General features: G+C 39.3%; 2 protein-coding genes and 2 non-coding genes across 4 annotated transcripts in view; all 4 read left to right on the top strand.

The window, feature by feature from the left end:
- Positions 1-29: 29 nt before the first annotated feature.
- Positions 30-111, top strand: trnas-cga (transfer RNA serine (anticodon CGA)). The gene has a single exon. It is a non-coding gene; the product is annotated as a tRNA-Ser (tRNA).
- Positions 112-1,230: 1,119 nt separating this feature from the next.
- On the top strand, positions 1,231-1,312 carry trnas-cga (transfer RNA serine (anticodon CGA)). The gene has a single exon. It is a non-coding gene; the product is annotated as a tRNA-Ser (tRNA).
- Positions 1,313-8,279: 6,967 nt separating this feature from the next.
- On the top strand, positions 8,280-19,081 carry bicc2 (bicaudal C homolog 2). Its single transcript, XM_056770406.1, has 19 exons — positions 8,280-8,547; positions 10,260-10,306; positions 11,215-11,284; positions 11,366-11,445; positions 11,519-11,680; positions 11,793-11,846; positions 11,953-12,147; positions 12,338-12,601; positions 12,797-12,928; positions 13,024-13,210; positions 13,301-13,416; positions 13,991-14,160; positions 14,282-14,372; positions 14,450-14,489; positions 15,500-15,645; positions 17,713-17,851; positions 18,005-18,165; positions 18,375-18,474; positions 18,695-19,081. Exons 1-19 carry the CDS (start codon positions 8,280-8,282, stop codon positions 18,820-18,822), a joined length of 2,550 nt encoding a protein of 849 aa, XP_056626384.1. The 3' UTR covers positions 18,823-19,081.
- A 2,578-nt stretch (positions 19,082-21,659) lies between these two features.
- spock1 (SPARC (osteonectin), cwcv and kazal like domains proteoglycan 1) overlaps positions 21,660-26,519 on the top strand; it is an 86,074-nt gene continuing 81,214 nt past the window's right edge. The window contains exons 1-2 of the mRNA XM_056770212.1: positions 21,660-21,793; positions 22,212-22,361. Coding sequence (XP_056626190.1) covers positions 22,212-22,361 — 150 coding nt within the window. The 5' untranslated portion in view covers positions 21,660-21,793. The remainder of the gene's footprint in view (positions 21,794-22,211; positions 22,362-26,519) is intronic.

Here is a 26,519-nt window from a genome sequence, read left to right as displayed (position 1 = left end):
TACATGCGGAGGCGTGGCGTGCTTCATCAGCTGTGATGGCCGAGAGGTTAAGGCGTTGGACTCGAAATCCAATGGGGTTTCCCCGCGCAGGTTCGAACCCTGCTCACAGCGAGCGTCTATTTAACATGACATTATAATTATCGATTTCCAGTCATGATTGAGTCCGAGATACGGAATCGACTTTGAGATAACTCCACTCGAATTTCAGATGGGTATGGTGGACTGCCATACCTCTGAGATGGACACCCGGTGTATTTAGGTTTAAATTAATATGTGTATAATGTTTTCCTTCACTATAACCACCCACAGTCCTAAAGGTGGATGGATAGTGCTTATTTACGTATTCTTAAACCTAAAATATAGCTATAATACTAACAAACTTTGAAGAATAATAGCAGAGATTATAATATTCAGTACCACAATTGTGTTTTTTATCTAAATTCATCAGTCATGTTTTCAACAGCATGAAATCTGAATGGAAAATTTGATTTCATTGTATGAAATGAATACAATGTAGGTAACTCAAAATAATGCAATAGTTGCATTGGATACAAATACAGGTTTCTATCTATTGATATGATGCATTATGTAAATATGCTACTTGAAACTGTGATTAACTCTTTATGGGGGTTTTGATCACTCAAGGAGGCTCGTCGCTTTCTGTGGAACAAATCTTAAACATTTGACAAGCTGTTCTGTTTTGATCCTATAATTTGCCACTGATTAACAATGGTTTAATGAATCTGTGCTTGATATTCTACATGATATATATAAGACATCTTCAATTGTGATAGGGTTTCTTATGAAACACTTTAGGCTGAAGAATAGACATCTTTAAAGCATTGTATAATGTATGATGTTTTTACTGAAGATAATGGCCGTTTTAAAATCGGCATGAAATTAAAAATGATCATTCTAATAGTTTAACAAAGTGTTGCAGTATTTATTATAGTGCTCATATTTATATAGTGTGAGTGGGTGTAGTATTCATACATTACTGCGTCCGCCATGTTTATGGTCATGTGACCCGTATACTATTTGACCTGTGACGTTTTAACAACAACCTATACGTGAGCATAATTCAGTCACGATAAATGAATTTTGGCACTAACATACAAAACGGACGTCTGCCTCAAAGTTTTCCACTATATTTATTTGATTTACTTACGTACTTACTGCATTTGACTCCAATGAATGACGGACTACAGCCGTGAAAGAGCTGAAAAATCAGCTGTGATGGCCGAGAGGTTAAGGCGTTGGACTCGAAATCCAATGGGGTTTCCCCGCGCAGGTTCGAATCCTGCTCACAGCGTACAATGTAATTATGATGCGAATAAGTGGCATTTGGCCTAGGAACTGATTGTTTCGAATCCTGCTCATAAAAACTCATTGTTTCGAATCCTGCTCATAAAAACTCATTGTTTCGAATCCTGCTCATAAATGTGAAAACTCGTGTAGACTTGAAAAGTGCTAACATCTGCCTGCTAGCAGTGTGATTGTATGATTCCTCCTCTTGCACATAATCATACAAAGCCACGTCTTTTCCTAAACACATGAGCACGCGCACTGACCAGAAGCTGTTGGATCTGTTTACTGGAGTGAAAACATTACAGTACAAAGCGAATTACATTACTACAATAACAATCAGCAACATCAGCACACCATGATCAATTAATATTTGATGAACAGTCAAACTGTTCCTAATGGCTAATTTAAGGTGATAAAAGAAGTCTAAACAATTGAATGTCAACTGGAGTGTTGTTACACAATGCTGCGACAGATATGTTTTAGTCTGAACCCTCTCACTGTCTCATTGGGATCTGAACCTTTCTGATGATTTTATTGTGTCTAGGAAGTTATTTCAGTCTAATGTTATTTACGTGCTGGTCACAGATGAAAGATTCACGTTAGAATGCATTTTGAACTGACTCTCCAGTGGTCCGGGGGGTTAGGGGATGCTTACTTACATGTACTGATCTTAAAATCCAGTGGCATGGGGCCAGGACCATCTCTACAGCCAAAAGCAGCCAGGATGCTATGTTCAGGAAACCTGTTTGAAAAATGTTGGCAATAAATAACACCAAAAACCACCATGTATGACGTACAGTATTTGTTTCTTCACATCACTCTTAAATAACATGTTTTCAACAGCAGGAAATCTGAACGGTAACATTTTTATCTCAGCCAGTGCATTTCCTTTCCACAGGGACATACTGATGTGTGCTTTCGCTGTGTGAAATAATGATCATAAAATATAGGTTACTCAAACTGACAACAGTTTAATTTCAACACAAATGTTTGACCACAATACAGCTATTACTCCAACAAAAGCAGTAATGGCTGTGCAGTCTAGCTCTCTCTCTCATTTATCTTCATTTGGGTTACCATGTGAGCATCTAATGCAGGAGCTGCGGACAGTGAAAGAGTCATTGTGTGGGTAATTGTAGTCTTTATTAAAGATTAACAGGGCCGTTTAAATCAAACATGAGAATACATATGTAGAAACTAAACAATGCACGCAAAAGGCAACCATCAGCCAACCAATATATTAGTTAATTTATAAATGCAATATCCGCAATGGATACATTTAAATGTTTTTATCTATTGCTTTTAATTCGATGCATTGTATAAGACATGCCACTTAGAATAGATTAACTCTCAATGGGTTTATATCACTTAGGAGGGCTCTGGCTTTCTGCAGTCTTAACCATATTACAAGCTGAATATTTAACACTGATTAACAATCGTTTAATGAGTCTTTGTGTTTGACATTCCCAAACCAGCATGAGCTACCGCATGCCATAAAATATAAATGAGAGATTTCTGGAATTCAGGCATTCTGCATGTGTAGTGTGAATGAATGGATTCTTTTGTAAAACCACAGTGTCACCTGCAGATAAACGTGTGCAGAATCGCTCGTAGACGTTTTTCTGTTTAAATATCTGGACTTCTGACGTCATTTTAAACAGGTTTATGAAAGTGGCATATTCATTACATATGTGTAGTCCAACGACATACTAAGAATAAAGGACAATGAACCAATGATAGCCCTTCACCGGCGGGCTTCACCTCCACAAAATGGCGGCGCCATCTCGTATCTCAGCTACGGGTCAAGCGCTCAATGCGCGTTTCTGTTTATGGGAGAGATGGTGGGAATTGATAACTGTCTCTAGCATCGCAAATTAATTAATGCGCCTCTAACGACGTCCTTCAATCTTAACAAAAGTGAAATGATACGGGAAAATACCAGGTGTTAAAATAATCAATTTAAGATGAAAGAACGTGTACTTTCATTCAGATGGCAGATATTATTAATGTTTGTCAAGAAAAAATATGAATGTTTGTCACTTAAGCCTAAACTCATAAGAAATCTTGTTTCGAGTGAGTCACGGGAAAGATCCCCACATATGTTATTTGCAAGCACCGATAATCTTTAAAATGTGGAGATTTAGAGCACAAACTCAAATCAATGGCGAACAGCCCATCTGACAATAACAAGGCATTCAGAAAATGTAAGAAAACAAGCTGGTTAATATCAAAGATAATCGATGCCAAAGATTACATTGTCTATCGACGCAGACATTTGTTGCGAAGCTTTGCGCATGCGCAGAAATTCTACACCCGCACACAAACACGTGTGTGTTTTATCATCTCTGTGGGGACAGTCCATATGCCTAATGAGTTGTATTCTGAACAAACTGTTTATCTTATCCATTAACCCAATATCTAAACCTAAAGATCGTATAAATCTTTTATTATTTTTAGATTTTCAAAAATTATCCTTCGTACAATTTATAAACTTATGTGCCCATGGGTACCACAGAACTATAATTTTTTAAAATCTATAAATGCTAAAAGTTTTCTACGATCTTTAGGTTTAGAGGACATTCAGGTTTAGGTCCCCACTGACATATAAAAACCAAGTCCAGACTGTGTAGGATGCTTTTCAGTTGACGTTTTCGAGGATTCATTTTACTGTTGAAAAGACACAATGCTATGAGTGGCTCCGAAAAATAATTTTGATATAAAACATCCACATGTTCTTGAGATGTTTAGCAGCCGTCTTGCAGACGCACCTGTGTTATCTGTGAGAAAGTCAAAGATGTCAAAAGTAATTAAAGGATACTTGTATACTGTGGCACAAATGGATGAATTTCTAGATGAATCTATAAAGATATGTTTTAATGTGAGCATGAAAAGTTGCGGTCTCTTGTGTGCATCATGTAAACATGAGTGTTAGTAGCCAATATCAGAGCTGGAACCGAATGTTGATCTGTTAGAACTAAAGCTTAGTGATGCAAGCGTGGCTTGTTTTTTCCCATTTCTGGGAGTACAAGAGGATATCCCAGCTCTATGGATCTGGTGCTGGCGGGGAATGAATGAACCAAAACCACCAGTGGCATCCAGATACTGGGGGGTATGTTTTAAGATGTTTAGACAAGATTGGCATTCCTAAGACCTGCAGTCTCAGAGTTAGTCCTTCATAATTTTGTGTAAGCATCAGCTTCATCATTTTAGAAATTTGATCACCCTAAATACTCTTTGAAGATACAAAGTATGCAACACTACTGTATGGGAACACAAGATTAATATGAGATTGGTTTTGTACATCTAGAGATGTTACCAGCTAGAATGTCTTCAGAGCATGATTTTCTTGGAATGTGTAATGTTCATTCACACCCTCAACTGCCTTTGCAATTTTGCCCAACGTGGGTATTCTTGGCTTCACAACCTTTAACTGTGCAGATGGCAAGTACTCGAAAGTACTTTGACATTTTCTTATGTAAAGGACACATCAAGGTAAGGCTGTGCGATATTAAAGAGAAATTAAATATGTGATAGCATGATAAATAATGCGATATTTTTTATGCGATACAATATTTCTTTTCCTATAATCAATTGAAATTGTTTGAAAATAAAGTGAAAAATAATATTACCTTTTGGATGCACAATTGTAAATAAAAATGTAAATAGTTAGCTAAATAATGCGATGTGCTATAGAATATTGGTTCAAGTTTGTAGAATACATATTTAAAAACTGAAAATGATACAACCAAAATGCATATTTAATATTATTTCTGATTATTGATCATCTTCCAGACAAGCCTCTCTTATCTGCATCAACCTAAAACTTATAGACTAAAGACCACTTTGCAAGATGTAAACACTGGTCCAAAATCACTTCCGGTTTTAGTTATTTTTTTTTTAAATCTCACATATATAATTAAAAAATGTAATATATTAGTTTAACATTTTAATGCGGTTGAAAATTTTTGTTAGGTGCACTTTGTTTAACCCTTGTGTAGTGTTAAAAAAGTTCAGTTATTGAAACAATAAAAAATCTGAATAATGCGAAATGAACATTTGCTCAGCCCTATATCTATAGATCATATATTATCTGTCCATTGTTTTGGGGGATGTGTTTAATCAGTGGTTTTATTTCCGCCCCAGTTTTCACACTTAATATGTGTCCTGAGATTCTGCAGACCTGCTGTTGCCTGGAGCAACATTTTTGTGGAGGCATCCTCACTTTCACTCCGTCGTCTGGCAGTGTGTGCTTACTGACATCTGTCTGTCATCTGTTGTTTCTGATCTTCCTGGTGTTAAATAAACAATAGATTGCATTAAAATGAGAGGTTATGAATTACTTTGTATGTAAGTGGGGAGGAGCATTTGTTATTTGATGATTTTATAAAACAATCAATAATGGATAAAGCAGTAGATCTATTTACCAGTATGTGCCAATAAAACTCCACAATAGTAGTTAAAGTGAACCTCATAAATATAGATTATTAAGGTGAAGTCAAAAAATGGCATATCAGTTTATCTAATGATATATGGCCTATAAATAAAGGACCATACATAAGGTAATGAAGGAATCTGAACTCTTGCCTTTCTGATGTCTGCTTGTTCGTCTGTATCACCTTGACACATATGCACAGTTTATTAATATTCCTTAAACATTCATTCTAGTTAATCTCTCCCATCAGCTTCTTTCCCAAATCTTTGGTCTTCTGGAAACCGTTCTGTCTACCTTCCTAATTCACTCTATGTTATGGACGGCCTCTTCTGCGTATAGGTTTAGTTGTTATCTAGCTTCCGGAGAGCTTACCAATGCGTGTCTGCAGTACTTTTGTTGAGCACAAGGCGGCAGCAGAAACTAGCTGACATGATCGGTGATTCTTTTAAAATTAGACTCATGTTGTCTTGTTGGTCTGAGATGGGCTTTTAGCCCCACACAGGTCCTCACCTCTTAGTTGTTCATTTTGGACCACCAAAACAAGTGGAGATTTCACACCACATGTTTTATACCTTTGAAATCTGTCAGGAGACATTAATATAAATACACAATGACAACAGCTTTTTCTCTTACGTCCAAGATGGAAGAAACGATGAGGTTTCCTGTGGACTCACACTTGTAAGTTAACTTGACGCTGGGTTTTTTTGGTCGTGGTTTATTTTTTACAATAATAGTTTGACAGTACACTGGCAGCATGGCCTTCTGGATACATCTGTGAGTAGTTTTGAAGTTCTGCCTGAAATCACCAGAACTACATGTGGTGGGTTTTTTTCACATGTAGACTGAGTTTTGAAACATTCTGGTGTTTAACTTCATCAATGTATTTTTAATGTGTCACATTTTTGGTTCAACATCTTTACTGATTATTGAGAAACATGCCCATCATATTTGAGGGTTATAGGTTTTACAAGGTTCAAAGCTCATCTCTCATTTTCCTAGTATTATTTTAGTAGGTAAGAGATTGGAGATCAAGTTATTTGATGTGAATGTTCATTGAAAAGAAAAAATCATGCTTTGATTCATTTTGGAGAGTCACATTTCAAGTTCAGGGTATAGAACACATCAAAACATTTAAATCAACATTTATTTGAGTAGTTACCAACACAATCTTGTTTGTGACTTGTGGAACATGAGTTACAGATTTGATACGGAACTAAAAAAAAGTGTGTTGGCTTGACCAACTGTTTAAAGTTAAGTATAGTTCTATACTTAAAGTGTTTTAGTCTTCAAGTTTCAAAATGTTAGAAATCAGTTTGAAGCTGAATTCACCCTTGAAAGAAATTTGAAGGTTATATGCAAAGATTAAAGCCAATTTAAAATAATTTGGAAATAATTAGTGGTAAATGGTTTCTATTTTTATCTATTAATCATGACTTTTCTCACTCTTCCTCACTGCCTGTTCGTAAACCATTCTGTTGCCTGGCAACAGGCCCATACAGGCGTTCCAGCGGCGGGTTGTTAACAGGAGATCTGGGACGGTATTGTTCCTCAACCCTCCTCCCACAATAGAGCAAGAGTCTAAAACTGTCCTCTCCCGTGTAGGAGACCCTCACAAAAACATCACATTCATATTTAATAAAACACACTACAGCAATGCTGTCATTTTTATCATAATATAGAGTCAGTTCTGCTGTGCTCAAATATGAATCCTGTAAGAATGAAATAAGATATAAATTGAAAATGTCATTGAAATTCCTTTGTCCAACAGGGACGTTTTATCCCATTAAGAGACTTTGTCATCAACAGTTGTGCTCCAAAAGTCGTGTTTGTTAATTTTCTTAAAGAATTTCATCAGAAATAGTTTTCATTAGGATTGATTACTAATTCAAATGAAACTTTCAATAATATCCTTTAAGATTGACTATAGATGTATTTGAGCAATGAGAGATGTTTGATAGGTTCCTGTTTAAATGACATTCAGTTTTCATCATCTTTGTCTGTCTGTCTAGCTGCCGAAAAAAAAATCTAATGGTTTAAACAGATCAACTGTTCCTCTTAAACAGCTAAAAGATTCAAGGGAGGACAAACAAGAACGTCATCCTCCAAACAAGTTACAGAAGTGATCTTGACAATGACTTAAGCTAAGATCTTACGTGTTGAATCTCATCCGATTTTTCCAATTTCAAAAGATCCGAGCTATGCAGTTTACATAAATACATCTCTTTACTTTTACTGCATCAACAATGAACTTTTTAATTTCTCTTAAAGAATTTGAGCGTAACATCTGAGGAAGTCTGAATTCATCAGCTGTGATCTGAAACTTCTTCAGCAATCATCTGAGAAACCTCTGAGCAGGAACTCTTTCCTCTGGGCATGTGTGAGAGAGGTGTGATGTGGTATATTGCCCTATTCTTTTCTGTTTGTGTATGTGTGTGTGTGAGAGAGAGAGAGAGAGAGGGGGTGTTTTTAGGGATGGGGGGTGTCTCCTGGCCCCTCTTTTTCTTGTTTCCGTGGCCACGCTGCAGGACACACATTCACCATGGCCTCACCAGAGACGTGCAGCATTGTGGAAACCCTCCAGTGTGAGTCTCCAAAACAAGAACCAGCTCAAAACCCATACCAAGATCAAAACCAAGATCAAGATCCGGCCCTTCAAAACCAGAACGGGAGAGATGAAGATGAGGAGGAAGATGAAGGTGTCAGTTCCGGGACGGAACCTGAACTTCAGAACGAGGAACATTTGGACTCGGAGAGGGTGGAGGAGAGCTTCCGCATAGACCGCAAGAAACTTGAGCTCATGCTGTACGGTGTGTGTTTCTTCTAACAACGCTGTGATTTCTCCTCTCATGTGCTGCATATTGATAACTGTAATCGCTCATGTTCTGCCACAGTTTCCTGTTGAATCGTTTCAGAACCATCATTAATCAAAAAGCTTTTTATTCATTTTAAAGAAACCCGTTCAGACAGTCACCTGCCAGTGTTTTTTTACAGAAAATTACCTCTGAATGCATTACGCTGACTTTTAGATGAATGTAGGGTGTCCGGAAGCGTATCTGCAGTCTTCTGATGTGATGAACAGGTATAATGGTCTGTTATCATGAGCTGTCCAGGAATCTTTTGGAATTTAGCTCCGCGAGCAGCCTGCGATTCATCACCACCAGCTAAACGTTGACATTCAAATCCCTCAGAAACAGACAGAATGACATATTGAGCTCATCAGACGGGAGACGTTTAAAACGCGAGCATGTTGACGGTGTTTGGGTTCTTCCCAGAGCAGGGTAGCATTGCTCCTTTATTTCTCAAAAGGCTTTTTAAGAGTTTCTCGATTCATTCGTCATTAATCATTTCTCCTGAAATTTTCTAGGACTTGTGAAAAAAAGAAAACAAACTAGATTTGGACATAAGTGCAAAAACTGTTCTGGTGGTTATCTGTGCAAAACAAATGTTGGGAGTGGTTGCCAGGGAATTGCTATGCGGTTGCTAGAGATCTTGTAGTTGGTTGCTAGGGAAGGGGTGTAGCCATGTATTCAAAATTAAATAGTTATACCCATCTTAATGCCAGGAATGCTTATGGTCTGTTTGCGGTGTACAACTCAACGCAAAGTCTCTGAAATATGCACGTGTCTTTGGTCTTTTTTGATATTTTTAGGAAGAAAACATGATTGAGTTATCTGTCTGAAGCAATACGAATGCTCTCGGATGAGTGATTTACGTTTAAGTTGAATAGATTGTTTAATGTTTAAATGTTGACAAATCTGAGCACAACATTTTTGATATCTCTCCTCAAACCTCAGTGGAAGCACAATGGGATCACTGAAACATGAAAATTCTCTAATAGCTCATTATTCACATTTTGTAGGAAAAAGTGTTGAGACCTCATTTAGGTTTTGTTTGATCTGCTGTACAGATCTGTTGTAAAGTACAGTCTTCACCGTGTTTGCGCGGTCTGAATTAGTTTTGCGTCAGCAGTGTTTTACTACAACGCGACTGCTTTGTGACGGCGTTTCTCAGAACAACACTCTGGGGTCTTAGACACACACAGTCATTCTTCATTGAAGAGTTGTGTAACCCGTGGCGATGAGGAGCAGCTAAATGAAAAGGCCAATGTTCACCCCAGCCATGTAAATGTCATTGTGGGGCAGATGTGTTTAAATGTACCCTCATTACACACACACACACAGCTTTTCTACTTGAACTGCTGTACTTGAAACTATTATGTTCAATAGTTTCTTAAAATAAAATAGATGCAAACAACACACACACATTTGTGTTTAATTCTTTCTGTCAATGAACCTTTAGTTGTGATAGTTGTGTGTTAACATTTACAATATTGCTGAAGAACCTACAGCATAGAAAAAGACAATATAAACAAAAGCAAAGCATATACACAAAGCAGGACAATTTTTAACAGCAATAAGGTAAAATATAGAATGCTTAGTAAATGAAAAAAATATGTTGTGTGTTATTTTAAATAATATTTAAATATGACATTTTATGATTTCTCTCTGTGTGTCTCCAGCTCCCGCAGAAGGTTCTGGACAAACAGGAGATGAATTCTTTGAACGGGTGAGAAACTGAAAGCCTTCATATCAACATCCCATCTTTCATTTTGACGTTCCGTTTTCATTTTTGACTTTGACAAAATTTCATACTAAAAGTGACATCTATACAAATTTACTTTTTTAAAGGGATGAATAGTTTCAACAATAATTTGCACGATTTAATATGGTCTTCGTGAAATATTTGTAGAAAATTTTACCTAAAAACACTCAATGGTTGTGTAAACAACACCCTTTTTGCCTTGTCAAAAACACCTGTACTCACGGACATTGGTGTATGTCTCCTTTAATGCTAAAGAGTTATTGTGCACCCCACCCCTCTTCCATCCGGGCTGTTGACACACATGTGGTGTTTCCCAATGCTGGTCCTCGGGTAACACCTCCCAGAATGTTTTAGATTCACCTGATTCAACTCATCAGCTTGTTTGTGTGTTAATTTGGGAGACATTTCAAACATCCTGGGAGGTGTGTCCGGAAAACCAGGGGTTGGGAAACACTGGTGTAGTGCATGCCATGGCCATGCTGTGGGTGTAAACACTCAGAATAATGGGCGGTTACATTACACATTTAGTCATTTAGCAGACACTTTTATCCAAAGCGACTTACAGGTGGGGTAAGCAATGGAAGCAATTGGGACAACATAAGTACAACAAAAGCATAAGTGCAATCAAAAAAGAAGACTGGTCTCATATAACCTAACAGTAGTTTAGAATCATTCAGGGGTGCAGAAGTGAGTTTCCTTCAGTGGTTTTGTCCCAATCACACAGCGCAATGTCATGGGGTCAGAATGAGATGCTTTGTGATGTTAATGAGATATTGTTCTCATGTGTGTGTTGACGTGTGTTTGTAAAGACGCTTCTCTTGTGGCTTTCACACACACCTGAGGTTCAGTTTTTTACACATTCATTGTCTCAGGTGATGAGAGAAACAGGCACGCAGGTGAAATGGCCGTCTAAGCTAAAGATCGGAGCTAAATCCAAGAAAGGTGAGATGATTGCTCTCCTACTGTATATCACAGAGTAAAATCTACATTTTGTCAAACTTTATGTTCTGTGTTTATGTCCAGACCCTCACGTTAAAGTGGAAGGAAAGAGAGCCAATGTGCTTGAGGCGAAACAGAAGATTCTGGAACTTCTCGAGACTAAAGTGAGAGTTTATTATCTCTTCAGTTGAGTGTTTGTGTCTGGTGGAGGTCTCATCCCAGAGCATTTGTGCACAGGTGAATAAGGTGACGCTGAAGTTGGATGTCACCCACACCGAACATTCCCATGTGATTGGTAAAGGGGGCGGGAACATTAAGAAGGTCATGGAGGAAACTTCCTGTCACATTCATTTCCCCGATTCAAACCGGAACAGTCTGACGGGAGAAAAGAGTAACCAGGTAATCTGAGCTTTCATTCGGATTACAAGATATAAAATACGCTTATTTTTTATCACTGAAGCTCACTAAGGTAAACATTAAACAGGTCATGTGATCATGATTTTTCCTGCAGGTATCTATTGCCGGGCCGGTGGAGGGGGTGGAGTCTGCGCGGACACACATCCGGGTCGGCAACATCATTCCTCAATTTTTTCAGATTGTCATAGTAGTTTAGCTGTGCACACGTGCTCAGTGTGTAGTTGACTAACCTAAACTACCATTCTGACCCGCAGGCCCTGCAGCCCCTGGTGCTGACCTTTGACCTCCCAGTGACTCTCATGGGGGGTGCGGTGGCAGATACGGGGTCACCTGTGATACAGCATGTGGCTCAAGCGTTTGGAGTGAGCGTGAGCTTCAGAACTCAACCCAAAATCTACAGCAACTCCTGTGTAGTGAGAGGAACCCACGGGAACAGTGCTGCTGTGAAGGTCACACATACACACACGTTCATTAATACATGCTCACACAGTCACACACACATTGATGAATACAATTACACACGTTCACACACAGACACAAACATGCCTTCAGATATGACACACATAAACACATTCATATTTAACATCGGACATGTTCTCAGTGTTTTACAAATTATTCTGTGACCTCTGACCTCTGCAGAAGGCAACGTGCGCGCTCATGGAGTTGCTGCTGGGCCCGGAGGCGGTTGCCGGGGTAACGGGGGTGGTGGTGAGCACACAGCTTGACGTGACCTCTCAACAGCATTTGTTCCTGTTGGGTCAAAACGGTGTGAATTTTCTCACCGTGATGCATCAAACGCACACACAGATCATCCTCCCCGACCTCAGCGCTCCGCAACACACACCCTCACTCATGATCCAGGGCACGGCCGACGGGGTGTGTGTCGCTCGACAGCAGCTCATGGTACGATGAATCTAAATAAACCTGTTTGATATTCAACGATGTCCCTATTTGGAACTGGTTTATAAATAATGCATGTTTTTGTAGCTCATCTGGTAGGCCGTATCAGGAAGAATTCTACCATAAATGTAGATTCAATTACTTTGGGTAAAACGTTCATTTTTGATAATTGCTCGTGTCTGACTGTGCACATCCCAGGACTGCCTGCCAGTGTGTCTTATGTTTGATATGAAGGACGAAGGCGAGTCTGACCCTCGGAAACTCGCCCAGATGATGCAGAATCTGGGGGTATTTATCAGCATTAAACCAAAGGTCAAGCAGACAGCAAAGGTATGTCAACCACAATGCATCTGTCATGACAAAATGATGTCTACTGATGGCAAAGTCATGGAAATGTCACTAACCCTGAATTTTTCCATTTCCAGTCAGTCGTCTTAAAGGGTTTAGAGAGAAACATCGCAAATCTCTACAAGACCAGAAATCTGCTACTAGGCCTGGACTCCGAGGTATCCATGACAACCAAGCCGCCTGTGGACCCTCTGGTGGCCAATAATGGAATGACGGGCTACTGGCTAAACATACTAATGCAACAACTGCGTCTCACAGAGACAGGTGTGGTTATGTGTTTGTGCCTTGAGATCTAATCATTTATGCCACTGATGTGTGTTCATTTTACATAAAAAAGTGTGTCATTCTCTCCAGCGGCTGCGGTTAGCTCTCTCTCTGGAAAGCCACGCCCCTCTCCCCCACCTGGATTGGTGGTTTCCTCAGAAGATGGGAGGATAGGACTTAAAGGGACAGACTCAAAATTAGAGAAGGTTTGAGGGCTATTGCAATTGAATACAAGTCTGCTACATTCCGCTTAGTTTCTTACCCAATTTCACCACGAAATCCAAAAATGTGTTAAAATATAAACCTGTAGGATGAATTTGGGTATGTTATTAATCATAACAGAAATTTTAAAATTAAAACTTTTATTTTTATGGATTTGTTAAACTGGAAATTAAAAATGAAGTCAAGCCCATTGCCTTGTGGGATGCATTATTCCATACACACACAGTTGCATACTGCACATTTTGGCAAATGTAGCAGGTCATTTGCATTTTACTTTACATATATTTATTTAGCAAACGCTTTTATCTCACAACACAAATAAGAAAGCATTTAACATCCAGATGTTAACATACTTACAACATGTGTGCCCAGTATACATATATGGTAAGACTACTTTGAACAAATCCACAGATCTGACTTTACCGCAACAGGATGAGTCTCAGTTCTTCACGATCAATCAAACAGATTCTGCTGTACATAATAAACCTAAAACAGCAAGGCTAACATCTTTGAAGCTCTTTTGATAAATATTTTAAATTGAAAACTTGATTGCATCAGATTCCAGAGAATGAAGGTCAGCTTTCAAACGGCGAGATGGAGAATTGTGTCACGCCACATGCAGAGGTTAGAGAGGTTGTCGTCAAGCCAGCCGCCTCATCGAGAAGAGGCAGCCAATCAGACAACCCCAGGGATCTAAAGCAATCGCTCACATCCGAGAGCTCACACAGGTAAAAATCTCTCCGCCCAATTCACCTGGACACAACAGTCAGATGATGACGCTCATTACACGTTGAATCAAAAACATCCAAGAACTGATTCAAGACGCTGTGTAAATCTTGTGTGTTTTAGGTCCGTGAGAGCGGAGGTGGATGGTGTTTACTCGAACAGAGACAGACGCTGTAGTCTGCGAGTTTTCACCTCTATGGACTCTAATAATGAGGTACAAAAGAGGGGGATGATCCAAACTAACCATTGATATTCTTCTGGTTTATCACAACCTCTTTGTTTACTGTACAGGATCAAGAGTATGAGAGAAAGAAGCTTCTGGCGAATCAAGGTTTGTCTTTTGGATTCAGAACAGTTTTGTGCATCATAATGACACTCATTTCACATCTTCAAAGTACAATCCTGATAGGATCAAACATCACGTCTTTGATCATTTAAAGCGATTTAAGTTCCACGGGTTGAAATTGTTATTCAGGCCCATCTGACAGGACGGGCTCGTGGGCTGCATGACAGCCGTCTATTTCGCATTCATCATCCGTATGGCTGAAAATGAATTAAGGAGCTCGAGTGAGCCAGAGAGGTTGATATAGGGGAACCATTTCAGTGTAACACGCTGCCAGATTTATAATGGAGTGACACAACCCGCCCACAGAATATTCAAACAGATGGACAGTCACACACACACTTACATAAACACAACGACAACACACTTTAAACAGACTGTGTAAATGTTTGTCCATGATGGACCGCACACACAATGCAGAAATTTTCTGAGTATATAAACCTCTTTAAAACAAGATTCTTCTGAGAAAGAATTATTAAACAGTAAGATTTTAACTTTACATTATTGCATTATTATCAAATAAAATTTATTAATTTAGCATCAAATCCATTTGCCATTCGCCACTCAAATTATCAACCAGATGAACCAATTGAAACCTCCAACATTATATCATAACTGACTTGAATTAGATCGTCCAACTCATTTCCAGGTATACGTTATCAATACACCTGAGAATGTATTATGTAATCTTAGGTCGATACTACGGTGTCTTTTTATGTGAGTATGTACCTTGTTCGGAGAGAGAGACTGAGGGAGAGAATGAGTGAAAGAGTAGATAAAACTTTATTTCTCTGCATGACTGCTTTTGATGAAGTTGTTTAATGAGTTGGCAGGTGTTTAATAATGCAGGACACAAACACACTGGACGCACACTTTCTAATTAGAGCTGCTGCTGATGTGTGCCAGGGTAAACCTGAGGCGAGTTATACACCCGCGCGTTTGTAAAAGCTGTCAGCTGTCAGTTTTATCTATCCATGCGAATGTGTGTGTGTCTACAGCAATGCAACAGACGCCAGTGGTCACTGAGGTCAGGACCCCCACGGACACCTGGAGTGGACTGGGATTCTCCAAATCAATGCCCGCAGAAGCTGTGAAAGAACTGAGAGCAGTGAACCGACGCTGCTATAGACCATACCAGCAGCAGGTGCACACACACAAACACTAACAGCATCGACATCGAATAGAATAGAATAGAATAGAATACCTTTTTGTCACTTTTTCTCTCTTTTGTACACACACATAACAAATGTAGGCATGTATAGAAAAATAAAATATATAGAAAAATTATAATATTTTGCACACAGTTCTTTATATTATTCATCTATGCAAGCATCTCAACTCACGTTTTCATTTAGTGAAGTCTAGTTAAGGAACAACTCAAACTTATTAACAACCTTGCCCATAAATTAGAAACCCACATGCAATCATTTAGTTTGTCATGTTTGAGGATGTGGGGGGCACGGTGGCTTAGTGGTTAGCACGTTCTCCTCACACCTCCAGGGTTGGGGGTTTGACTCCTGCTTCCGACTTGTGTGTGTGAGTTTGCATGTTCTCCCCGTGCCTCGGGGGTTTCCTCCGGGTACTCCGGTTTCCTCCCCTGGTCCAAAGACATGCATGGTAGGTTGATTGGCATCTCTGGAAAAATTGTCCGTAGGGTGTGAGTGCGTGAGTGAATGAGTGAGTGTGTGTGCCCTGCGATGGGTTGGCACTCCATCCAGGGTGTATCCTGCCTTGATGCCCAATGACTCCTGAGATAGGCACAGGCTCCCCGTAACCCGAGGTAGTTCGGATAAGCGGTAGAAAATGGAATGGAATGTTTGAGGATATTCTTAACACAAAACTTCGTCAGATGTACCTTTTTACCCAAGACCATTTGCTTGTGTTCATTTCTGTACTTTCAGATCATGTACTGAGTTTCTGAATTCTTCCGGTAGCTTAGCTGGTAGACCATTACAGCATTGTGGATTCGATTCTCAGAGAACACATATACTGATATATACCTTGAATGTACTGTAGACCTTCGGTTAAAATCGTCTGCCAAATGGACAAATGCAAATTTAATAAGAATGAGTTTAGCAAAAATCTTGGCTATCCTTGGCAATGCAAGTTTGTGTAGTGTAATATAAGGAATATTTCTTGTATGTCTCACACTTTGAAAGATTCACATGACTTTCGGTTCTCTCCGATATCAGTCCGTGTGGCCTTATGGAATAGCAAAGTGTCTGTTTGGGAAGTTCTCTGCTTTGTTGTTGTTGTAATTAAGGTGAAATCTACAAGAGCAGATAAACATTGATGAAAAACAGAAATGTGTGTGAATGCGTTTTGAGTTGGAGACTAGAGTTAGGGTTTTAGGAGATTGTGAAAATATGAATTTCTGATGAATTAAATAAATAATAACAGTAAGCAGAACGCGGCTGACGTACAGATTAGTTTCAGGACAGAGAAATGACTCTGAAATATCATTTACACACACACACACAGTATTGCAAACAGAAAGAAAATGATTGTCAGTGTCCTCTCACCAGCTCCCTCATTTTCTCCCCGATGTTATAATGAAACTCTCAATTAAACTTCTAAACGAAAGTGATTTAGTTCTGGATGGTGGAAATGAGAGAATCTATTATTTAGTTTAATTTTTACTGCTGTTTGAATCGAATCATGTTTATTTCTTTGTATAAGCGAATGCCCACAAAAGTTCAGTTTGTATAGCTTTTGAGATCTGTGGCACTTGAGTGTATTTTTGTGATGTGCTCTATCATTTGCTAAACTGATAGAATAATAAACATTTAGTCATTTTGCCACATCATGTGTTTGAAACAGGGGGGCACGGTGGCTTAGTGGTTAGCACATTCGCCTCACACCTCCAGGGTTGGGGGTTCGATTCCCGCTTCCGACTTGTGTGTGTGGAGTTTGCATGTTCTCCCCGTGCCTCGGGGGTTTCCTCCGGGTACTCCGGTTTCCTCCCCTGGTCCAAAGACATGCATGGTAGGTTGATTGGCATCTCTGGAAAAATTGTCCGTAGGGGTGTGTGTGCCCTGCGATGGGTTGGCACTCCATCCAGGGTGTATCCTGCCTTGATGCCCGATGACTCCTGAGATAGGCGCAGGCTCCCCGTGACCCGATGTAGTTCGGATAAGCGGTAGAAAATGGATGGATGTGTTTGAAACAACAACGTGAGTCTGAAGCAACCTTTTTGTCTGTCTGGTTCTAGTCGTGGATTTCTCCAAGTGGGAACGGCAGTCATTCTGGGAACTGGAGAGAAAGAAGAGGATCCTTATCTTCGTCGCCACCTGACTTATCATCATCTTCATCCTCCTTTCAGTCCTACAGATTTTCAACAGCCCGAACATGTAAGCGTGTGTGTCACCATAAAATTAGCTCATTTGCTTATTATAGCATTAATTTAGCAGCTTTATGTCAAGATGAAAAAAACATGAATGTTAAACATTTCACAAATGAAAATATGGGACAATAGATATAAGCTTTTGCTGCGTGTCCCGCAGTGGAGGGCTTCCTGACCAGCACTAACCACTCTGAGGGTGGATCTGCAGTACCAAGACATTTGATTGGCCGGTTACCTAGTCCCACCCACACGGATGATCTCGAAGAGTTACTGGCACAGCTGGGTCTGGCGAAATACATTGATATATTCCAAGAACAGGAGGTACACACTAAAAACTGAAAACTATCCACTCACCTTTCACTGTCTGTTAACACAAAAAAAATAGACTCAATTACTAGTTCTACCTCAAAGCACCAGTCTGTTATGATGACATGTGTGACACAAAAACATGTACGTTCAGACAAATGATTACAAAGCGCTAAAACTTTGATCTCATTCTCAGTCTATATTCATGCTCTCGTGTTTATCAGATTGATTTTCAGACCTTCCTGACGCTGACAGATGAGGATTTGAAGGAAGTGGGTGTGAGCACGTTTGGAGCACGCCGGAAGATGATTCTTGCCATCACAGGTCACATTTATTAGCCATACGAATCAAGGACACTTAAGGGGAAAGGTTTTTTAGCTGATTTACAAATCAAATTTAACAGAGTAAAACTGTCAACACACACATCAAACATAATCAAATAAAAATGGCTAAATATAGCTATAGAAGTTGTATTATTATAATGAGTTATGTGGGTTTGCAACCAAAGATATTAATTTGAACTTTTAAATTTGATTTCTGTCAGATTTGAGCAAAAAGAGAAAATGTCCAGAAGCAGCCAATGTAAAGTCTGGTTACCTGGAAGGTGGGGCAAGTGGGCGTCTTCCACGGATTATGGATGAGGACTTGGCCACCAAAAGTATCCGCTGGTGAAGAGCAGTGAAGACTTTTTCTACATTGCACCTGAGACCATTAATGCTTCGTGTCATGTGGCCCTCGGGGACCAATCAAAGTTTGGGACATGATAGATGATTACCATAATAAGGCAGAGAAGACAGATGTGCTATTAGTCTCAGAGGAAACATGCTGAGATGTCTGACCTTCAACGTGAACCAACTGCCTGTCCAACACTTTTTATGCAAGTCTCTCTCTATCTTTTGTTTCTCTACATCTCTTTCTCACACTGCTCTTGTGCCTATGCAACACTTTATGGCCTTTATCATATGCAAAATAAATATATATTTAAAAACGAAAATTGTCTCTTCCTTTATTGTAAATCTCATGGGAAACGTGTATTGTCTCCACCTGTAAAGACAGATTCTGTTTATCTATAGCAAACATTATACAAGTAAATTAGACATAGGCATCTTTTTTGTTGTTTCCCATATAAAATATGTACCTATTAAAATTCGTTTGTCACACAGCTGAACTATTTTGTTGAACTGCAAAAAAGAAGCAAAATTATGATTATCTTAGAAACATGGCGGCCATTGGATCAAACATATTTATTTTCGCTAAAATATGTAGAGAGAGATCTATGTAGGTCTACATTTTAACCTAAAATATTTATGCTGGAAATGTTTGTTTTCGTCTGAAACTTATAGCCGACAGAGGGCGTCCTGTCACTGTCTGTGTCCTTTGGTGAGCTTTGATTATTGCGCATTAAAACCCTTCCTGGGAATCATTTCCCCGGTACATCAACCAATTATACAATTTGACGACCTTGAAAATTACAAGCTCGCCACAGTTCACTGTTAAAAAAATTTGTTGGGTGCTAAATTAATAATTAGATGGTTTTATTCAGCAGAGAAAATATGAACCAGCTCTCGATATTGTGGCGTTGCACCCCAGTGCGCAACGGAAAGTTCAATTAAAATTATCTGTTGTGAGGGTGCTCAGAGTTTCTTTCATTTGCAATTTAATGTATCTCTCATATGCATGTCATTAAAAGGGATTTTAGAAATGCATCGTGTGCAAGCATGAATTTGAGCTGTGTCAATATCACGATGGCAATTCCGGCACTTCGAAAGTGTAATATAAGCACATAATGAGAAATCGCGTTGACCTGTTTTACCCATGGTGAAATATTCCCACTTAACATTAACAGCATTAGGCAAATGGAGTGGAAAGAGGAAAAATTGTAACACAAATAAAAAAAACACCGCTTGACAGGATTCAGGATGAGGTTTGCCTTGGAGAGACGCAACATAGAAAGAGATCCATGTGACGCATGTGATGAGACCAACAACTAAAAATAACTCATGTAACGACCTTTGTGAAAGCTCATTTAGCCAACTCGTTTATACAAAAGTCTTTAGCGACCATAGCGGGTAATCTAATATGGCCATTGGCACAAAAGTGAACCACATTATTGTCACAGATTTTCACCACTAAGTAAGTGTGTCTCAGCATAGTTGCATTCAATTCAATAATCATTTTGCCCTTTAATTCTGTTCTTTCACAACAATTCAGTTTAAATCCAATTCAAACCCTCGTCATATGAGCAGTGCTGTTCTGTGTTGTGGTGCTGAATGGACAGCTCCCATAGAAGTGTTACCAGCGTTACCAACACTTCAAAATAAAGGTGCTGTCATAGAAGAACCGTTTTTGGTTGCCCAAAGAACCTTTCAGTCAAGTGTTCCTTTACATAACCTGTAGAAACTTGCTCCAATAAACATTTTGAGAAACAGAAAGGAACTTTTAAGAGCATTTGTTTTTAAGAGAGAGAATATCAATCTTACTACTTTTGCTGCTTAATGTTTCACTCATGAGCTTCATCCATTGACTTCCTTTTAATTAAAAATAAGCCAATGTTCCAGTCTGTCTCTCCGCAGCCGAAATCACGGCAGCGGACAACAGGCGGTGTAAAGCCACCACCCTCCAAAGAGCCCGATTTCAGATGGAGCCGGGGGCCGGTTTTAATTCGTTAGGAGTGATCAGGGAGTGAGTGGATGTCGGTGTATTGATTTGCTTCTCCACAGCGCAGGATGCTTAACAACTTTAAATCAACACCTGCGTATTACCTCCAGCAAACCTGAACAAGTGCGTTTACTCCCCGGTGAATGCAGCACTCCTTTTGTTCTACATCCATCTCTCCGAAGAGTGAGAGAGAGAGAGAGAGAGAGAGAGAGAGTCACAAAGGGTCCTCACCGCAATCGAGCGCCGTGACGCGACCAAACTCGAACAAAGGTTTAATTTGGAAAGAAGAGCGTCTTTGATTAAAATGCCCAGGTCACATTTCACCTTGGAACTAAAGACAGACGGATAAATTCCATAAAGAAAACGAAACCTATAAGACCTATTTTAACAAATATAGACAAATATTTATGCGCCCGAGCGTTACTTTATACTTCAATTATAACTCATTTCAATTCAAATGCAATAGTTTTTATCTCAGCAAGTAATGACAATGCTATACATTATTTAAAATCGTTTTCAGTTTTTAATTATAGGCCTATAAGTGTGTTCTTAGTTGCTGTAGAGTGATGTGAATTTGATAATTAGATTTTTTTTGTGTCAATAAAGCTATATTATAAAAACAATCTGAACACTCCTAGTATCTGATCATTTTTTGAGTACATCATTTACTTTTGGGTGAAATCTAAACTGGGTACGTTTCATTTTTGTCGCGTCACGTCCTTGATTAGCCTAATAACGAGAGGCATTAGTTTGGATGGGACACAGGGGGCGTGGTTACGGTAGAGGGGCGTTGCCTTGTGGGCGGAGATGCTCACCGTTCCATGACACGGTTCCGATTCCCCCGTCAGCTCAGTGCAGCAGCTGCGGAGGTCTGAGAAAACTACTTCGTCGTGTCTCGGATACTTTACGGTCTCGTCCGCTCTCCGCTTCTTTCCAATCACCCGTTCAAATCGGCCCTGATAACCGCAAACGTCCCCGTCCCGAGGTGGGTAAAGCGAATTCTTAATAATATCGGTTTAAAACGAAGCTAATTTACTTAGTCGCCAGCGCGTCTCGAGCTCCATCAGCTGAGCGCGGGAGGCGCGAGCGGCTCTGGGCTGAGTGCGGGAGGCTCGAGCTCTAAACTCACCTTTATGTTGCTGTCAGTTACCTCAGGATTTTCTCTTCAAACGCGATTAATCACATCAGAAGCACATATTCAGCGCATTTATAATCCAGATTTAATCCGCGACCTGCGCGTGCCGCCCCGGAGTTGACGTGAGGGAGACATTGATCCTTTAAATGTTTTGTACATAAGGTGTCTTAAAATAAGTCCTCTATCGCGAAGTGTGTCAAATTGTTTACCTTAAATACCCCGTCCTTAATTTCACCTGCGCCCCCCTCTTTTTCTCTCTCTCCTTCAGATGGCGTTGAGTCTCGGTCTGTTCGTGTCCCTGACGGTGTTTTCGGTGTCGGTCACCGGCAGCAGTGCTGGTAACCCCCTGGACAATGAGAAGTGGATGAGCACCGTGTCCCAGTACGACAAGAGCAAATACTGGAACAAATTCCGTGACGTGAGTTTTTCCACCACATACACCTTTACCGACGGCTCCAAATGTCCAGTTTACGCACAAAAGCCTTTAAAATACGAAATCAATGCATGTGATTCAATGTTGTTGAGAAAGGTCCCTTGAAGAACAGCACAACATGGCTAAACCTCTTTGTGTTTATCCCCTTGAGGAAAAACCCCAATTATGAGAAATCTCAAAAGGTGTATTTTATGGTTAGTTACAGCCTGATATGAAAGGAATTACCTTATATTTTAGAAACATAGGTATGAAGGCTAGTATACAAGCTTCCATCTGTACTACATAGAACCGTATGTGAGAATTGGTGCATCCCATTCATAATACACTGATAACTGTTTGCTGAAGGTATAATGAGCTTCTATTTTAAGAACTATTGATATATGGCCTTGTTTGGATTGGTGTGGCTTTGTCCCAGTTTGCATACTAATGCTACATAGTATATTACCTTTGGGATAAACTTGAATGATTATAAGTATGATCGCAAATCATCATAATCATCATACAAATTGTATCACAAAAAGTGCTATCAATACAAATTTGTACGATTGTAGCACAGCCATTATCTCCCTGATAAATAAGATATATAATTTTATATAGTATCTGTGCCATTCTACTAAACCATCACCAGTACAAGTACATGCCTTCAGTGAGCAGTGAAAGTATTGGAATGGTGATGCAGCCCGTGCGGTGTGGGATGTGTTGTGTAATTCACACTGGAGAGGTACGGATCTCGAAATGAAGCACCTGTCCATGAGTGTATTCAGAAGGGTCTCAGCTGTGAGATGTGTATGAGAGAGAGATGGGGCAGTGGGGGGGGGGTTGGAGGCTCTTTATAGGGATGAAGTGAATGCAGGATCTAAAATGAAGAGTCTCTTCACGCTAGTCTCTGTGTATCTCTCTCTCTCATCTCATTCTTTATCGCTCGCTCTCTCTCCCTCGCTCTCTCTCTTTGTGTCAGTAATTTTTCTGTGTTAATGAGAGGTGATATTATGAATGCTGATGCAGTGAGAGACGCTTTGAAAGGGAAGGTGACAAGGACATTAGCACACAAACGAACACGCACACTCATATGGTTCTAAATGAACAAAATCCCTTTGCACTGAGGTGGACAGTACTGCCAAAGTCTTACATGATGTTATATGTCATTTTATCTTGTGGAAATGGCATATGTCTTACAATATCATTTATATTAAATGACTGTGCGGTATTAAATAAATAGGCTGATTGAAAAATAATAAAAAAATGGCTCTGTTTATGTGGAACGCAAAACTTAAAAGATTATTCATAACAACTGAATGATGCATTTGACATCAGTGCAAAAGCATGCGTCACACATTATGTACGTCTTTGGTTGAAAACACAAGGCTTGACTTGCCACTTGTTTGTCTTTGACTTTGTTTTGTCTCTGTGTATTTTAATTACTCGCTTGTGCAAATGCTGTAAATGTCTTTTATCCTCCGATTATTCTGGTTTTATTTCTACAGGGGTATAAACAATTTGATACCGCTGTGAACTAAACAGTATATGCGTGTGTGTGTGAATATGTGTAATTATTCCACGAACTCTGGAAGTGTTAGAGTGAAGGATGACAGGTTGTCTTGAGTCCACGGTTTAAAAGCTTTAAAATGAGGCTTTCCTCAAGATATAGCTCAGGCAGACATTTTTAGGCACACACAGACACATTTTCAAAGGCTTACTGTTCGCGTGCAGTCGAAAGGCTGATATTAGCTGTTATTTTAAAGGTCGTTGTGAAATCTGTGTAGGCCTCTTAAGTCTAATGGCTGTCTAATAAAGCGCCCGGGCTGCTGAGGATTTGCATTGTTTTTCCATTCGTTTATATTTGCTGAATATATACTTAGATCTAGCGCAAGTACACTATTAAAAGTACAGGTTCTGTAATGATTTGTTTTACATTTTTTTGACAATTAAAGCTTATGTTTTTCTAAAAGCCTTGCAGCTGTATAGGGTTCCTTGGTTATAAATGTATAAGCTTAATGATTTGTGGTTTTGTAGGTGTCATTGTGAAATGTGAATGTAAACATTTTTTTGGCATTCATTTCAATTTTAAAATAAGACAGGATTTCCTGAGAAGACATCATTACATTTAGCGTTTAAATGCTTATTGTTTGTGATTCTCACAGTGAAAACATTAAGGAGGCAAATGTAAAGTGCAAATTCAGGATGTGATAGTTTGACTCATTTGATGAGATTTGTGTCCTTTCTAGTCATTTACAAAAAAGGTCCAATTGTGTTTTTGTGTTTGTGTGCGTGTGTTGTGTGGGTCCTCTGGGACTGCTGTGTCTGCCATGTGAATGAGCTGCATAACTCAGAAACTGCTTACAGTCTGAATGTGAGGGGAGGAGAGTGCTCCAAAGATTTTTGTTTTGGTGAAATTCTATTGTTCTCCAAAAGAAAGATGCTTTGTGATTTTCTGTTATCATATGCAATATCTCTATCTTTATCTCAATCTGTTACTCCTCTTTAAAGAGCTAATGCTAGCGTGCTGCCATCTCTTATTTGACCGATTAGTCACATAACTGCCAACGACTTCATAACCTGCCTACAAACAAACATAGCAAATCAAAGTCACCATTCAGATGGTATTACTTTAATAAGCAATAGTTGAGTTTCAGTTATTAGCATTTAGATCAAGGCGTCAGGAATCCCCTCTAATCAACATCTTTGTTACATTTTTCAGTAAATGTAGAAATACATTCATTACAGAACTGAGGCTCTTACTGGACGCTGCTAATGCAGTGATGATTCTGAGCAGTCTGTGATCAGACTTAAAATTGATTTCATTTACTGGCATGCCAGCAGTATTTTACCCAGACAGGTGCGCAAATGGTTTAATTCAAAACGAGGAATTTTAGTCTTAGTTGCGGTATTCAACAAAGGTCGAAATAAATAAGAGAAATAAATATGACATTCCGATCTAAATTGGATTAGATTTCCCAGACGATATACAACAGGCAAACTGAATGTAATTTGAACGGGTTCTATTGGACACCAGCACCATAACGGAGGAGAAGGAGCATGTATTTCTGTTGATCTGACATCTTCGGCTTTGTTTTTCCTTTGACTTCCCTCCCCCCTCATTATGTCTCTCTCTCTCTCTCTCTCTCTCTCTCTCTCTCTATCTCTCTATATCTCTCTCTCTCTCTCTCTCTCTCACTCTCTTTGACACATCCTGACCCTCTGCTCAGTCAACCATGAAATCAGCCTCCCAACACACACACACCTGCCTAAATAAGCTGCCACATTGCAGACTGTTTCGTTGTTGTCATCAGAAAGTGACACTTCAGGATCTGTTTGTGATATTCATTGTGTTTCTATTACCGCACCTGAAAGAATCTTGCACATCCTTTCTGTAGCATATTCCTGAAAAATAAAGAAAATGATGCCTCCTCTAGGACCATTACAATTTGCATTGTGCCGGTTCTCATGTCAGTTATGTTCTTTTTGCTTCAATTCGAAAGAAAATGATAATGATGTTTAAGAAATGTATTGTAACATCAACATAAGTATTAGTACATCATGGTCGTTAAACCTCTAGACGGTAATGAGAATTCGCATTACTATACAAAATAATGTCAATAGGTTTCACTTTCCTTATGCAAAATACAATTTATGATTTTGGGTTGAAATATGATCTGTAAATGATTTGTTCATTCATCTACCTGTGCTATTTTCAACTTGGTTCCATCTACCTTTGTTGTGTGTGTGCTTGTGGCTGTTTCTATTGATTTGTTAATTTATTAGACTGGGCAGAAAAGCCAAAGAGAATTGCTGAGGGAACAGGAGTGTAAGAGAAGCAGGTGTGTTACCCGCAGGATTGTGTATGTGTGGTAGTGCTGACAGACAGTATTACGTTGAGTGCTTACAGCTGGAACTATGATGGCTTTGTGCTGAGCATGTTCTATGGACATATGTGTATGTTCTGTTTGGAAAAACCCTTGCATTTGTATGTTTTCTCTCTCTGTGGGTGTTACTCAAAGCCAACCTATAATCAGTGTTTTTGGCTATTGTGTTCTAATAATGTACAAAATAGTTTTTACAATGGCAGCTAATTAGGTTTTAAAATACAGTCCCCAAGGGTGTCATAATGATGCGATATGATATGATTTTGATTGAAACTCCACC

The sequence above is a fragment of the Triplophysa dalaica genome, chromosome 16, assembly GCF_015846415.1.
Source record: "Triplophysa dalaica isolate WHDGS20190420 chromosome 16, ASM1584641v1, whole genome shotgun sequence".
NCBI classification, from domain to species: Eukaryota; Metazoa; Chordata; class Actinopteri; order Cypriniformes; family Nemacheilidae; genus Triplophysa; species Triplophysa dalaica.
This window is presented reverse-complemented; position numbering and strand designations above follow the sequence as displayed.

Excerpts from the sequence above, each read along its gene's own strand:
- bicc2 (XM_056770406.1), top strand. The coding sequence starts at position 8,280 with ATGGCCTCACCAGAGACGTGCAGCATTGTGGAAACCCTCCAGTGTGAG. Across the intron at positions 8,548-10,259 it reads ACTTGAGCTCATGCTGTACG|CTCCCGCAGAAGGTTCTGGA; the intron begins GTGTGTGTTTCT and ends GTGTGTCTCCAG. Across the intron at positions 11,285-11,365 it reads CGGAGCTAAATCCAAGAAAG|ACCCTCACGTTAAAGTGGAA; the intron begins GTGAGATGATTG and ends GTTTATGTCCAG.